Source organism: Lutzomyia longipalpis, chromosome 1 (assembly GCF_024334085.1).
Source record: "Lutzomyia longipalpis isolate SR_M1_2022 chromosome 1, ASM2433408v1".
NCBI lineage: Eukaryota > Metazoa > Arthropoda > Insecta > Diptera > Psychodidae > Lutzomyia > Lutzomyia longipalpis.
The window spans coordinates 8606537-8622767 of record NC_074707.1 but is presented as its reverse complement, the minus strand read 5'-3'; the positions used below and the strand labels follow the sequence as shown (position 1 = coordinate 8622767).

Genomic DNA, 16231 nt, shown 5'->3' with positions numbered 1-16231 from the left:
AGATGGCTGAAAATTGAGGATGGACAAATTTTGAAGAGAGACTTACTCGTGAGCCGAATCACAGCCAACGCCCGCCACGATTAAGGCTTTCTTCAAAATTTCTGCGCGTTGGCTGTGATTCGGCTCACGAGTAAGTCTCTCTTCAAAATTTGTCCATCCTCAATTTTCAGCCATCTTCACATTTCACTGACAAAGAAAGAATCACAGCCCGTAACTTTTACTTACCGTCCTTTCGCTTTATTTTATAATTAGATCATTGTTATGTATTAAAACGAATAAACTCCTTTAACCCTTTCGCGTCTACGTGAAACATTGAAACATGCGCTCTTTTTATCACGATATTTATTTTGTGGATGCTTTCAGAGGACTTTTCTCAGTCAGAATGTCTTCTTTGGCCCCTTTTGCATGAATTTTATGCATTGGTAACTTGAAAAAACAATTAAATTCATAAAAATTTTTAAAAATAAAATGTTTTACGTTTGTGAATACGTATGACCTAAAAAACACGAAAGAGTTTAAAAAAATCGACTGGAGCTTATTCGTTTTAGAAATGTTTCAAAATTCAGCTAAGAAACATTATTGCGAATGTTTCATGTAATTAAAGGGATATAAAACACAATTTTGACGTCATTATTTGTATTTCTAGGCAAAACTTTATCAAACGTTCTTATAGGGCAGCTCTTTTTTTAAAGGATAAATTTCCTTTAAAGATTTCCAATGTTCTGAATTCAAATGAATAAATTCCATTAGTTTAGAGAAAATCTCATTATATTTAATTAAAAAAATAAATAATTTGAAAAAACTTTAACGAATCATTCCACCAATTCTCCACGGAAAACAGTAGTAAATGTCTTTGAATTTTCAATGGAAATATTGACAAATTCTCCACAATTTTTCCCCTATAATTTCCTCCAATAAACTAGAGCAAGTCACGCATTTTTTTTAAGAAAAAAAAAATCCCCGAAAATGAAGTAATAATGTACCTAATAAAATTTTACAAGCGATATCTTTCTCTGTTCACAAACCCATTTGATAAATTTAAATTTTGACGCAAAAATTAAGTTAAGTAAACTGATAAATCCCCCACACATTCATTTAATAAATTTATGATGAGAAACTTCTTCAATGAGTTCTTACACTCTCTCTCTGTCTTCGTATCTTATCTGTATATATTAAAACCCCATCGTCATCAACTCCATCGCGTTGGAAGTTATTTCATTTCGTTCATTTTTCTTCTTTTTGTTGCGAAGAGTTTTTTTTTCGGCTGATGAAGAATTGAATTGATCACTCACCTGCACTGAGTCATGGTCGAGATGTTGCACATCATCGGCAACCCTGTGCTTTGGATCACGTCCAACGAGTAGGACATCAGCGGTATCCCCGTGAATTTTACGATCACGCTTCTCCACCATATCCGATGTACTGTACATCACAATATCGACCTTCCGGCTGCCACCGCGCTTACTTTTCACCTCACTGAGAAATGGCTGAGTTGGTTCGTACTGAAACAGATGATTGGTGGCCACATTGACATTGCTGGGTAAACTTCCACCTTCACGCTGACGCGATGACACCGACGACGTCGTACTGTACTTCTTTTGACGCGAATTATGATGCTTCCGCTGGTGGTTCATGCTACTCCCAAAGAAATCTACATCAGCCGGATTGGCCAAGTCCTGCAGGGAACCACCTGATGTACGAGACGCCCTAAATTCGTAGTTCATCTCCTGGGTTTTCTCCTGAATTTCCGCCTTTTCGAGTAGTATCTATTCCGTGTTTTTTTTTATTTTATCGAGCCACACAAGAAAAATTCTAAATTAGAACCTTTTCTTCAATCTCCATTCTTTTAGGGGAGAAATAACTGAACTAGAATCTCTCAAACTGACCAGACCACGTATTATTCCCATTTCAAAGATTTTCTCTCACCTTTCTTATTTACTCGAGAAATTCTTTCACATCTTCATTATTTTTCTTTTATCTCTCTGCCAATATTAATTTACTTGCAAAATATTCTTTCTCTTCTCTCCCTCTCTATTCATTGAATTTGTCTACCTATGTAGCCACAACAATGTTATGTCTAGCATAGAGAGAGAAGCTCTATACATGGCAGTAATGTTGAAATTTTACGTATTTAGATTGCATTTCACATTCCCTATGATCAAAAACCCATCTCCGCATGGAATTCATAACTTAATCAAACTAACGAGATTTTACTTGAGAATTCTTTGACATTCCCACCTCTCCTTTGGGGACTTTAATCAGTGAGTGAACAGAACACCTCCCAGAGCGCATCAGACAAAAGTAAATTAGCTGTGTGGATATCAAATTATATACACCATCCTCACGTACAATAGAGAGAAGAGAGAGAAAATAAGAGAGAGCTTTTAAGTACCTACATACAAAACAATGTAATACGATGTATTTAAATTCAATTTCATATTACAAATTATAATGCATTTTAAATGCTTGTTGCGTTGAGTTATGCAATGAAATTATCATCATCATTTTCAATTAATTAATTCCAAACAGCAATTTTTCCAACATTGTTCTTCAGAGTGTCAAACAAATATCTTTTTTTTCTTTCTCTCCTCTTTTACTCTGTTATTTTCCTCACATTGTTTACCGCATTTCCGTTTTGTCACTTTTCAATATACTTATATTTATGTAGGTAATACAACAAAACCACAATCAAATGGGTTAGTATTAGCTTTGCTATTTAATATATAAATATGATTTTGTCAAAAAATACAAAGTGTGTCAATCAAGGTGTTGAAATAATTCTGAATTGTTTGAAAATAATTCTTTTTTTTTTTAAATCAAGTAAACGAAAAGATTTTTCTAAAAGGTTTTTCATTTTCTTTTTTTTCGTAAGGATGATTTAAATAATATTTTAGCGTTTCAGTAAGTTAACGATTTTTTTTTAAATATGTTTAAAGCTTTGTTGCTAAAAGCTTTTGGCCTTTGGCTGAAAGCTTTTTTTGGAAAAGTTTTGGGAAATTTGCTGCTCCAAATAGTAGGGGAACGTGACCCAATTCCGACCTCCAAAGGTCCGCGCAGAATGAGAAAAAATGGTATAAAATAAAAAGCAATACTCTTAAATTTGGTACCATTTTAAAGCACATTTAATGCTCTTTTAACTCCCATAACTTTCTACATTTAAAGTTTTATCGGTTTTATGTAATAACGGATTGAAAAAGGCCTTATAAGAGGTCCGAATTGGGCCAAGTTCCCCTATCTATGTTGGCCTAATCTTTAAAGTTTTCAATTTAATTCTTATCGTTTGGCTCATGAAGAAATTTAAAATCGTTAAAGAAAGGTCTAACCATGTTGGAATCCAAGGTATTTTTCAATTGAGCTTTTTGGCCTTTCTACAAGGACCTCAAATAAAAACATCTTGTTCAGAATCTAAAATTTTGTACCTATTTTAAAGTTCGCAAGAATATTGTAAATTATAATTAAAAAAAAAAATAAGAAAAGTAAATTTCACGAACCAAAATGAATTTTCTTTGTAAAATAAAATATCAATTCTCTCTTTTGGATGATATTTGTAGTTGGATTCTGATAAGAAACACGACTTTTCTCTATACGATTTTGCAACAAGTTTTTCAATATTTTTGTGAATGTGAGTTTTTTTTTTTAAAGAGTTTCCATTACACAAACATTCACAAAAATTTAGAAAAAAAGATCTTGTAGAAGAATCCTTTAAAAAGCTTGTTTTTTTATCAGAATCCGGTCTCTTTATGTAATTCTTTCTGCTTCTCTAGATAACTATAAGAAATTTACAAGAAATTTTAAAATATTATTAATGCTCCCATTTTACTTTTCAATTTTGGAATATCTGTTATATTTTTTGCTAGAACAGAAACTAATTGCAAAATCAATTGAACACCATGACTGATACACTTTGTGTATGCAGGAAGTTTCTGTTTCTGTTGTTAAATAACTTTTGACTGACATTTTCCCTTCAGAGAAAACCACAGAAATATGTATTTCCAACTGTTTGGGACATGTGGTGTTTAAAATAGGATGAAGAAAACGCTTGAAAATTCAAATTGAATATTTTCTAATCTCATCCCATCGCATATTGTCATTGTGGTCAGTACCTTATCATGTACTTCCTCTCTCTCTCTCCTCAATGCTCTCTCTGTACTTATTTTTACTTACATAATACCCCACTGTGAGTGAAAAATATAATTGCTACTACTATATGCTTGTGAGTGTCAGCATCTTTTCCTCCCAGCCCAGCACACAGCTGGTGATGAGTCCACATGATAGTTAATCCAAATGAAAAGTGCATAGATAAAATTTAATGAGGCACCCATGCGACAATGACTCTTCACACTGTGACGCTTGTCTTATGCCCCTTTTGAAATGGATGTGAGGACAAAAAAGAAACTCTGGGGGTGTGGGAGGGAGGGTGGAAGATTTCACTCCGCAATGAATGTTAATTAAAAGGAAAATCGAGTCCTCGAGTGGAGGATGGAGGACGAAGAATTCCTCCTGCAAATTAAAACAATTCCCCACTTTGGAAGCAAAGTTGGCAAAATCCGCTTGTAAAAACACATTGGAGAAGAATTTACAGAAATATACATTCCCTCATTGCCCGGAACAAAGAACATTCTCGCTCTCTTCACACACAGCAATAGTGTGAATCATTTTTGCAAATCTTTTGTGGTCATTTTTGCTTCTGACTGTCTCTATCCTACTCTCATCTCTTTCCCAAAAAAAATTACATTGAACTTTGACTCATCATCGAGGATTTTTTTCAACATTAGGGGAATTTATAAGATTTTAAACAATAATGAGGAAAGTTCTAAAAGACACTCACCTTAAATGCTTCACTTTTGTGCTCACGATCCTTTGGTGTCTTGTATGTCATGGCTTCATCCAGTAAAGCCTTCAGTTGACGATCATCGTAATTTTCAAAATTCTGCAAAATAAATTTAAAGAAAAAAACGTCACGGATTTATTCACACTCTAATTTTTCTTTTCCTTGCACAATCATTCTTTTGGGAAATCCGCACAGGTTAATTAAAAATTTCCTCACAACACATTCGTTAAACTACTAACAAAATAAAATTGCATCACAAAGTATGAATCAGCTCTAAAAGCAGCAGCTTCTTTGCAAAAGTCAAATTTCATTTTTCCAATGAATTTTCAAAGAAACTTTAAGCAAAAGAATGAAAAAAAATATACTAACAGAAATAGCTGGTACGATAAAATAAATTGGAAAATTTTGACTCCACATATAATTGGAGGGATGGGGTGATTTGTTCCCCATGTTGCAGTACATCTTTCAAAGTGGAAAGAGCAAATAAAAGAAAATCACAGAGATGGCAAAAACTTTCGTCGACACACCAGAAACTCTGGCACACACCATCATTGACTCTCCACTAAACAACTGAAGCAATCACCGTTCCTGCCCAACTTCTCAACTCCTCAAATCAAACTTCTCCCCTTTTCTGTGAGGCTATACACACCACACATACACCATATAGAGGAGCCAGAAGGGCGTCCGGGTGTACTGCTGCTAATACTCGCACTCTCCTCCTCTTTAGCCACATCCACCCAATATAGTGGTGTATGGATGGAGATAAAGAGGCCAAATGAAGTGGTTGAACAGGAATAAAATTGTATTTGTGACCACACTGTCTCTTCCGACCTCTGCGTCGCGTCTCCCTCTTCTTATCAATGCTGCTTTTTGACTGTTGTGCGGTCTATCCTCCTCCTGCTCCTCTTTTACTTAAAATTTGTTGTAACAGAAAAATCCACAGAGAGCCACACCGTTAAAAATTTTTGGTTCTTCTCGCAATTTGTTGTACATAATGTACATTTAGTTGTTGGAAGAAAATAATAATTAGAGGAGACTTGGGTAATGATTCAAAAAAATAATAAAAATACTTTTTTTTTTAATGATCTTCCGGAAAATATTCTGAAATACTTTAAAAAAAAAACAGTTTAAGGATTTTTCCTTAAGAGATTCTTAAAATGAAAGAGAATTTTTTAAGAAACCAAAGAAAAGATTCTATCTTACAAAGTCAGGTTTATGAACCATTTGTGAGTTATTTTATTAAACCCAGATATATCCAAAATTTTTTGAAGTCTTCCTGAAATCTGACTTCAAAAGAGTCTAGAAAAGTAAATTCTTAATAGAAATTCTTTAAATTAATTGTAAGAATTTCTAAAATTGTTCCTTTAACCGAATTCATTCAACAGTTGTGAAAATAGAAACTATTTGTGAAAATAAATTGTATTTCTATTTCATTTTAAAAGGAAATGTAGAAGGGGGCTCTCGGGATGCATCTATAAGGTGTCAATTAAAACTAATTATAAAATTTTACACTTAGGTACTCCATAATTAAAATATCGTACAAATTATTTTTAGAATCTCTCAAAATTCCTTTTCTTTAATCTTTAAGTATTAACTCTCTTGTCAGATTAAGAATAAAATCTTGAATTTTAAAATATGTAAATAATAGTCAACTTCCCCCAGTCTCCTCTATTATATGGTAATGATGTGTAATTAGATAAATGGCGTGTGACCACTCAATACGGACTCTGTTTGAACACTCCTTATATTATTTTTTATATTTTATTTTTTATTATATTTCTCTCCACAACTTCTCTCGTGCCCAACAAATCCAACAAAATACGCACATTGCGTGAATCAGCTGACATAATAAAGCACCACAAGAAGTAGAAGAGCATGGGCAACAACAAAAACTCCATAAAGTAAAATTTTGCTTATATTTTTGTAGAAATATAGAAAAGTTATTGAAGAAACAAGAATGTAAAAAAAATCCCTCCATACGCACAAATCGCGGACATTCCGCGGCAGGAAAGTCAAAGTGAGAAGAAATTGGTCGAAATATAAACATTTTTTATTGCCAAGCGAAAAATATACCCGCTCTTTTTGTTCCATCGCACACAATCTTCTCTTCCTCATATTTTTTTTTCATTCTTTTTCAACATATTGCCAATACCCCAACATATCAGTTTCCCAATTGAATTTTTATATTTTACAAACAAATCTCGCTCCTCTTTTTTTTCCGCCCTACCTCACTCTGTGTGCTCGTTGTGTGTCTAATTTAATTAAAAATCATCCATATAGCTTATGGTGTTTTTTTTTATTTGTACTCTCATCTTTCTCTCTCTCTCATTTTTTGTCTGTTAAATCTAATACATTTTGTGGGGCAGATTTAGTATTAATTAAAAATAAAATCACAAATACGATAAACAAGGAGGAAGAAGAAAAAAATCAGCAGCTTTACAGGAGTGGAAAGTGAAAGCAATAGCTAAATGCTCGTTATGCAGATATTGTATACCTACATATATAAATGTGTCACCAAGATGTTGTAATAATAATCAATAATGCAGAGAAATTGCATGGAATGGCGTTACTTTGAGAATTTCTTCGTTTGAGAAATTTAAACGACATATTAGGGGTTAATTCTACTTAGGGAAATATTCTTATTCATTATTTTGTGAAGGAAATAATTAATTTTAGAGGTGAAAGAGAATTTATTTGCATTTTGTAGTAGGTATAGAAAAAAAATCACACTGAATTATTAGTAAAAATATTTTTAAAGCATTTCCTGTAACACTTGAATTAAGAAGTCCATCACAGATTTGCTCCACAATAGATAATAATCAGCGACATTTTGATTTTATCTTTTTTTATTTATATTTTATTCCTGTTTATACCTTAGGGAGGGGTGGGAGTAATAAAAAAAATCCTGTTTATTTTCTCTACAACGTATAAAGCGAAAGCAATTACATTTTTATTACAAGTCTTCATTTTAGGCAGAAATTAATAGAATATTAAAAATTTAAGGAACAATTCTTTTTGGGTTTGAGCATGAGTTTTCAACTTTTTTAATTTGAGATTCAAATTTTTCATAAATCCTTTTCAATTCATCTCTGACGGAGTTTTGAATAGCAAGGATTGCATCATCTAAATACCTTGCTGTCAATACTTTTTCTTTATCATCGTAACAACCTTCTTTGGTGATGTCCTTTCCATTAACAGGTACACTTCTATCAATGAAGAAATTGAGGAGAAGACTGAATTTATCCTGCAATGCTGTGAATCTTGAGCATTTGAAATTGTTGTGAGATAGTCCCAAAACCTTTAAATTGTACATGATTGTCTTTGGATAATCATAAAAGTCCTGAAGACGATTTCCAGTTAGATTTAGAACTTTTAAATGTCCAAAAACGCTCATTGTGTCCTTATTGAAGCTTTCAATACGATTGAAAGCCAAATCAAGAGTTTCGATCGCATTATCCTTGTGGAAACTTTCGGGTTTTATGGTTTCAATTTGATTTTTTGCCAAATTTAGCGAATTTAGGGTTTTCATTTCGGAAAAACAGGAGCCTATATCGCGAATAAGGTTGTCCTTTAGAGATAAATCCATTACCTTTGAACATTTGCAAATATCCTGCAAATTATCTCCAAATTTGTTTTTCTCCAATTGTAGCAAAGTTAGACTTGTGATTGAAGATCCGAGAGATATTTTGGTTAATAAATTATCATTTACTTTTAGCGTATTAATGGTACTTGCATCGATTTTCGTGAAATCTACAGATTCCAGGAAATTGGAAGATAAATCAAAGGCGGAAGTACGCAATGAGACAGTCGGTTGGAATTTTTTCAACTTATTGTAACTCAAATTCAGTTCTCCAAGTCTTACAACTTTCTTAAAAATTCCTTCTACACTTTCTAAGGAATTATTTGTAAGGATTAATCGTATGATATCCTTCCCGCCAAAAACACTTTCAGCGATACTTTCAATTTTATTGTGTGAAAAGTCATAATCAAGATTCTTTTCCGAAAATGGGAAAGGAAAACCCTTCAAGTGAGTTAATCTGTTGTTTGACAGAGATATTATTTTTAAATCTTCAAAATTAGCAAAAGCATGGTCATTGATCGATTCAATTGCATTGTTTGAAAAATTCACAAAGTAAAGACTTTCAAATTTAAAATTCAATCGATCCACATGCTTTAGAGAAGAATTTGACACTGTAAATTCACGCACAAACCCTAGATGTGATAGAAGTGATCGCGGAAGGTTGATCATTGATGAATCCAGAATTTGTAGATAGACAATTTTTTCTCTTCCCTCCAATTTAAAGGAATAATCAACATCATCTGTAAATTCACGATATTTCAGCACACACCATTTTGCATCGATATCTTGCCAATTTTCAATCCAAGATCCCATATACTTTGAGTCATCACACTGAAGAATTTTCTTTTCCAAAGGTGTCCCATTTGAGGATCCCGTGATGAAGAGTAGTTGCAATAAAATTGCCCTAAATTCACAAAATTGAATAATTAACAAAACAATTCTTCTTCTATTTAAATAATTAAGGGTTAGGGATACCTACCCCAGAAATATCATTTTTCAAATGAATCGTCAAGTCGCTGAAGAAGGTAACTTCACTTGTCAAAGCTTTACGAAAAACTGAACAGAATTTTGGAATTTTTCTTATAAAATACCACCACAAGCATGAAATATGTATTATCGCTTCATATCCTTTTTCCTCTACGCATTTTTTTTATAATAATAAAGCAACAAACTGATAAGAATATCATCATGAAACTTACTTAACATAATCCAACTTTAAAGAATAATCATTCCCAGTAATTATGTAACACAATATCCGTTGGAAGAATTAACCCAGATATGCCCAGGAGGTTTTTTTTGTACGTTTACGCAATTTCTGACTTGAAAGTTTTGTCTAGAAAAATAAATTCTCAATCAAAATTCTTAAAAATTTCAATAAAAAAAATCTAAAACCTTTCATTTAATCAAATCTTTACGATTTAAAAAAAAAAAACAAAAACACATAAAAACAAGAAAAAATTGTATTGAAAATTCTGCCCCAAAAACCACCAAATACGGATTGCATGCCATTAAGTTTCAGTCCATTAATAATTACAATAAGTTATTGAGAGTTGATGAAAATTTGTTAGAGAAAGGAAGTAAGGAAATAAGAAAGCATTTGTTTGATTCATTAGAAGTAGATATGTGATTATGCCCCCATTAATTGTTTCACGCCCCCCCCCCACCCGATTATTGCTCTGTGTCAACTTTTATTGTAAAATTTATATGTATATAGTCCCACTTTGTGCTATGTCACCGGGACACTAATCACAATAAATTCAAATTCAAAACTTTTTATGCTATTGTTATGCACTCTTAATCACAACAAAAATTTTCAATGGGAAAATTCTGATTAAAACTATTTCATATAATAAATGAATTTTCAATTTTTCGTTTCTAATTAAATATTTTACATAACGAGGGCTGCATTGTAAAACCGGCTAAGTCGGTTCGAAACTCATACCGACTTAGCCGGTTTTACAATGCAGCCCTCGATAATAAATTTTGAAGAGAAACCAAGTTAGAGGAATATTATTAATTTCTCAATGTTATTTAAAATTAGAACCAAGTATGAAATTCTAGGTATAAGCGCTTTATTATGAAAATAATATTTCAGTAGTAAAAAAAAATTCCCTTTTATGTTAAGAAAGTTTAAAATTAATATTCTTATCAATTTGCCGCATTTAATAATTACAAAAGTGTGTAGAGGAAAAAGGGTATGAAGCGATAATATAAATTTCATGCGTGTGTAGGAATTTTAGAAGAAAAATCTCAAAATGCTGTTTAGTTTTTCGCGAACCTTTAGTAAGTGCTGTTCTTTTCTCTGAGACTTAACGATTCTTTGAAAAGAAAAATGTTGCTAATGAGGTAAAATAAATTTAATTATTTGAGAAATTGTTTTTTTAATTATAAAAATTTTGCGTATTCAGGGCAATTTTTTTGCTACTCCTTTTCATCTTTGGATCCTCTAGTCGGGAACAACAAGAAAAGAAAATTCTCCAATGTGACGAAACTAAAGATTCCGGAATGATGTTCGTATACTACGAAATGGTCAAAACTATTTGGTGTGTGCTGAAAAATCGTGAATTTTCCAAAAAAGTTGAATATTCCTTTCCATTGGAGAGGGATCAGTACGTTGCAGTTCTACAAATTCACAATTCATCAATGACCACATTCCCGGAGTCACTTCTATCTAATTTGAAGTATGTGCGTGAGGTCGAAGTGACAAATTCTTCTCTAAAACATGTGGAACAATTAAACTATAAATTCATAAATCTCCATTATTTTAATTTATCAAAAAATGCAATTGAATCCCTCGATGAAAATGCCTTAACCACATTTGAAGAATTATCAATATTGGATTTGTCAAAAAATAAACTATCGCAGTTAAAGGGGAATCCCTTTCCAACATTCAAAACGAACCTCTATTACGATTTATCACAGAATAAAATCAAAAATATCGCTGGAGGTGTCTTCAAAGGGATGAATTTAATGTTCCTTACTCTTGCAAATAATTCTTTGGAGAATGCTGATGGAATTTTTGAAAATACTTTAAATGTCGAAGAATTAAATTTGAGTCACAATAAGTTGAAGAAATTCCAACCTATTGGTTCATTGAACACTTCCTCTATTGATTTATCATCCAATTTCTTGGAATCTGTGGATTTTACAAAAATTGATGCAAGTACCATTAATACGCTCAAAGTAAATGATAATTCACTAACTAAAATATCCCTTGGATCGTCAATCAAAAGTCTTACTTTGCTGCAGTTGGAGAAGAACAAACTTGGAAACAATTTGCAGGATATTTGCAAATGTGAACAATTGGTGAATTTAACGTTAAAGGACAACCTCATTCGTGATATAGGCTCTTGTTTTTCCGAAATGAAAGCCCTCAAATTGTTGGATTTAGCAAAAAATCGCATAAAAGCCATCAAACCCGAAAGCTTCCACAAGGATAATGCAATTGAAACCCTTGATTTGGCATTCAATCGCATTGAAAGCTTCAACGAGGACACAATGACCGTTCTTGGGCATTTGAAAGTTCTAAATCTAACCGGAAATCGTCTTAAGGACTTCTATGACAATCCAAAAACAATAATGCCCAATTTAATGATTCTGGGACTATCCCACAACAAATTCAAATGCTCAAGATTCTCAGAATTGCACGATAAATTCAGTCTCCACTTTAAATTCTACATTGATCGAAGTGTTCCCGTAGATGGAGCAAATGTCTCCAATGAAGGTTGTTACGGTGACAAAGATGAACTTCCAATTGGATTATCGCAGAATTTTAATGCAATTCTTTCTATGCAATATTCAATTAAGGATGAATTGAAAGAGATGTATGAAAATTTGTCAAATCAAATTAAAAATTCATGCAAATAGAAATTATTAAAGGAAAAGAATCTGAAAATACAATTGTTTTTTTTTTATTTATTTTATTTTTAAGAAACTTTTAATCTATATAATAAAGGTCTGTTTGTTGGTGAACGTCGTTCCTTCTTTTCTATACAAATCCATACCGTTTGTCCGATCGATGAAATTTGGTACAGAGGCTCCCTATTATTAGGCGGTTTCAGATGACCGTATTCATTTTCCCCCCAAAGCCCCCCTTCAGGTAGCCCCCATATAGATTTCATGCAGTTTTTGCGAATTTTTTAAATTTGGCGCCGGAAATGTGTGAAAATGATTTCTTCTCTTTGCAAAATATTTTTTTCGAGAAGCGCAATAGATCCCCGCGAAGTGGGGTGAGGTAAATTGTAGCGAAGCGACAATTTACTTCGTAAATAATAAACAAAAAAAAAACATTTCTTTTAATTATCACACGCATGAAATATGTATTCTTGCTTCATATCCGTCTTAAAATAAAGGCGATGTATTGATAAGAGTATCAATTTAAAATTTACTTAACATAATCCACAACTCTAAGAGGAAACAATGATTGCCTAGAGGAAAAAGGATGAAGCGATAATACAAATTTCATGCGTGTGATAATATGAATATTAAGAGAAAAATCTCAAAATTCTCTACAGTTTTTCGTGAACCTTTGGCAAGAGTTGTCATCTTTCTCAGCGAATTGAAGATTGTTTTTAAAAAATGATCTTTTTGAGGTACCTATCTACCAACTTAAATTAGTTAAATTTACTTTTGTAGAAAATTTATGTTAATTAAAATTCGTGTTTTTAGTGCAATTTTATTTCTACAATTTTTCATCGCGGAATCCTTTAGTGGGGCACCTAAGAGAGAAATTCTCAAATGTGATGACTCTAATGAGACCGGAGTTAGACTGGCAATACACGAAGAGATAATAAATGTTTTGTGTGTGCTGACAAGTCGTGAATTTACGCAAAATGTTGAATATTCCTTTCAATTGAAAAAGAATGAATTTATTGTATATTTAGAAATTTATAATTCTTCCATGACCACAATTCCAGACTCTCTTTTACCACATTTGCAATTTGTGCGTGAAATTATAGTGCAAAATACCTCGTTGAAGCATGTGGATCGATTAAATTACAAATTTGAATATCTTTTCTTGATGTCCATTGGAGATAATGCAATTGAATCTCTGGACGACAACGCCTTTACAACATTTGAAGATTTAATAATATTGAATTTGTCAAAAAACAAATTAACTCATTTAAAAGGAAATCCATTCCCAACATTCAACACGGATCTCTTTTACGATTTATCACACAATAAAATTAAAAATATCACTGAAAGTGTTTTCAAAGGGATGGACTTTGGTTATCTTGCTCTCACAAATAATTCTTTGGAGAATGCAGATAGAATTTTTGAGTACGTTGTGAGAGCTGAAAATTTGAATTTGAGTCACAATAAGTTGAAGAAATTCCAACCTATTGGTTCATTGAACACTTCCTTCATTGATTTATCTTCCAATTTCCTGGAATCTGTGGATTTTACAAAAATTGATGCAAGTACCATTAATATGCTCAAAGTAAATGATAATTCACTAACTAAAATATCCCTTGGATCGTCAATCAAAAGTCTTACTTCGCTGCAATTGGAAAAGAACAAACTTGGAAACAATTTGCAGGATATTTGCAAATGTGAACAATTGGTGAATTTAACGTTAAAGGACAACCTCATTCGTGATATAGGCTCTTGTTTTTCCGAAATGAAAGCCCTCAAATTGTTGGATTTAGCAAAAAATCGCATAAAAGCCATCAAACCCGAAAGCTTCCACAAGGATAACGCAATTGAAACCCTTGATTTGGCTTTCAATCGCATTGAAAGCTTCAACGAGGACACAATGACCGTTTTTGGGCATTTGAAAATTCTAAATCTAACCGGAAATCGTCTCAAGGACTTCTATGACAATCCAAAAACAATAATGCCCAATTTAATGGTCCTGGGACTATCCCACAACAAATTCAAATGCTCAAGATTCTCAGCACTGCAGGGCAAATTCAGTCTTCTCTTCAAATTCTTCATTGATAGAAGTGTGTCCGTGGATGGAACAAATGTTTCCAAAGAAGGTTGTTATGACGACAAAGAAGAAACTCCAAAAACAACATCAGAGATTTTTGATGCAATTATTGCAATGCAAACCTGTTTAAGTGAAATAAAAGATGAATTGAAAAAAACTAATGAAATATTGGAGAATAAAGTTGAAAACTTATGCTCAAATTCAAATAGAGAGAATCATTGATTGTTTCCCAGGTTTTATGTTATATTGTTTGCACAAAAAAGAATTTGAAATAAAAATTAAAATGCTTTTATTTTATACGAAACTTTGTATACATAATAATACATGTAATAAATAATAAACAAAAATAAAAAAGCAAATGATTTAAAAATTAAAAAATTTCTTCCAACTTCTTGCAACTTCGAGAAATGACTGGAAGAGGCGCTAAAATCGAAAACATATATTTTTTTTTTCATTTTTCGATGTTATAGCTGCCTGCGTTTTAAACAAAAAAAATTACGAAAATCTATGGATCTATTCTCGAGATACGGCCTACTAAAGATTTCTTAGGGTACCTATGACTTTTCTACTTTTCCAGACTTTGTGCATATTAATATTTAATTCGCGTTCTAGTTTGCTCTTACAAAATTGGTACACTGAAAGAAACACAACTCTCGTAAGCTTGGTCAGCTTACCAGTACATTTATAACTGTAGGGGAGGGTGGGGCTAATAAAGTCACTTAAGGGTTTGGAAAAAGCTTAAAATATCATATTTCCTAGCTAGATAGAACAAAATGATCTGAGAAAGAGTTGTAGGGCAAGAAATATCCTAAAGAATTGAGCTATACATTTTGCTTTATCTGTTTGGGAAATATGATATTTTGAGCTTTTTCTAAACCCTTAAGTGACTTTTTTAACCCCGCTCTCCCCTACAGATGCGATTACCAACAAACAGACCATTCTTTATTATATAGATAGATCTTCAGCCCTTCTTTACACTACAAAAAGAAAACTTTCCATAAGACTTTTCACCAAATGTGATGGAAAATTGATCTATTTATTGGAAAAAGGCCCTCATGGATAGTAAAGGCAGGCATATCAATCATTCTGTTGGGTGATTTTCATCAAAAATAAAATTGAATCAAGGCTAAAGTTTCACACAGAATGAAGAGGAAAAAACCTTTGCTCCCATCAATTCTGCCAATTTTTCTAACTTTCAAGCACCTCCCCCAAAGAGCATGACCTGCAACAAACCCCCAACTGACCACAGGATAATTTGCGGAATCACCGAGAAAGATTCGAGAGAGTTGAGAAGGAATTATAAATAGACACGAGGTGCCACAAATTCATCCAAAAAGGAATAATTTTGAGAAATTGAAAAGTGAATTTGAAAGCTTAGCGGTCAGTGTCTCAGTCAGGAAGATCAAGAGATTCATTAGCTGCTGCCCCTCTGGCCCAATTGATTTCTTTTTTTTTCTCTTTCAATCCACGAGAGAATTTCGCGTGAAGGTGTCTTGTGGGCGCGACAACAATTTGAATACAATATTATTGCTTTTTTTATGTGATTGATTCCACCAGCTGCGACAATCCGCAGAGCCAGCAGGTTGTGCTGCACAGTGTCTCCATGTGATCTAACCGGAGGTGTGTGCAGTGGAGGCGCCGGGTGTTCATGTTGATTTTTGAAGGAGCATCTCTTCCTGCCTTTCTAGGGCATTTCCTTCCCCACGTAAATGCCACAATCTTGACATTTTCAGCCCATGGAGTCTCCCATTCCCCAGATTTGGGTGAAAAGTCAGGGGAATGGGGGCTGAAGGGTGATTTTTCTTTTGACTTTTTGAAATTCTCTTCAGATGTTTTTTTTTTTGCCTTCAATGACGTTTCTTATGCATTTCTCTAAAGAATTTCCTCA

At 32.9% G+C, this 16231-nt stretch overlaps 3 protein-coding genes across 5 annotated transcripts in view; 1 reads left to right on the top strand and 2 right to left on the bottom strand.

The window, feature by feature from the left end:
* Positions 1-16231, bottom strand: part of LOC129787387 (mucin-22) — a 35353-nt gene that overhangs the window by 17757 nt on the left and 1365 nt on the right. For 2 of the 3 annotated variants that reach the window (XM_055822931.1, XM_055822941.1), the window contains exons 2-3: positions 4829-4930; positions 1293-1766 (exon numbers count right to left, since the gene is read on the bottom strand). In XM_055822931.1, coding sequence (XP_055678906.1) covers positions 1293-1766; positions 4829-4930 — 576 coding nt within the window. Of the gene's footprint in view, positions 1-1292; positions 1767-4828; positions 4931-5200; positions 5703-16231 lie in introns of those variants that run through there. The other variant, XM_055822949.1, reaches the window with a different exon arrangement.
* Positions 6487-9441, bottom strand: LOC129787713 (leucine-rich repeat-containing G-protein coupled receptor 5-like). Its single transcript, XM_055823463.1, has 2 exons — positions 9391-9441; positions 6487-9315 (listed from the first exon to the last, which is right to left on the bottom strand). The coding sequence occupies exons 1-2, from the start codon at positions 9402-9404 to the stop codon at positions 7830-7832; spliced, it is 1500 nt and encodes a 499-aa protein (XP_055679438.1). The 5' UTR covers positions 9405-9441; the 3' UTR covers positions 6487-7829.
* On the top strand, positions 12778-14697 carry LOC129787710 (toll-like receptor 6). The gene is made up of 2 exons (XM_055823448.1): positions 12778-13003; positions 13080-14697. The coding sequence occupies exons 1-2, from the start codon at positions 12990-12992 to the stop codon at positions 14563-14565; spliced, it is 1500 nt and encodes a 499-aa protein (XP_055679423.1). The 5' UTR covers positions 12778-12989; the 3' UTR covers positions 14566-14697.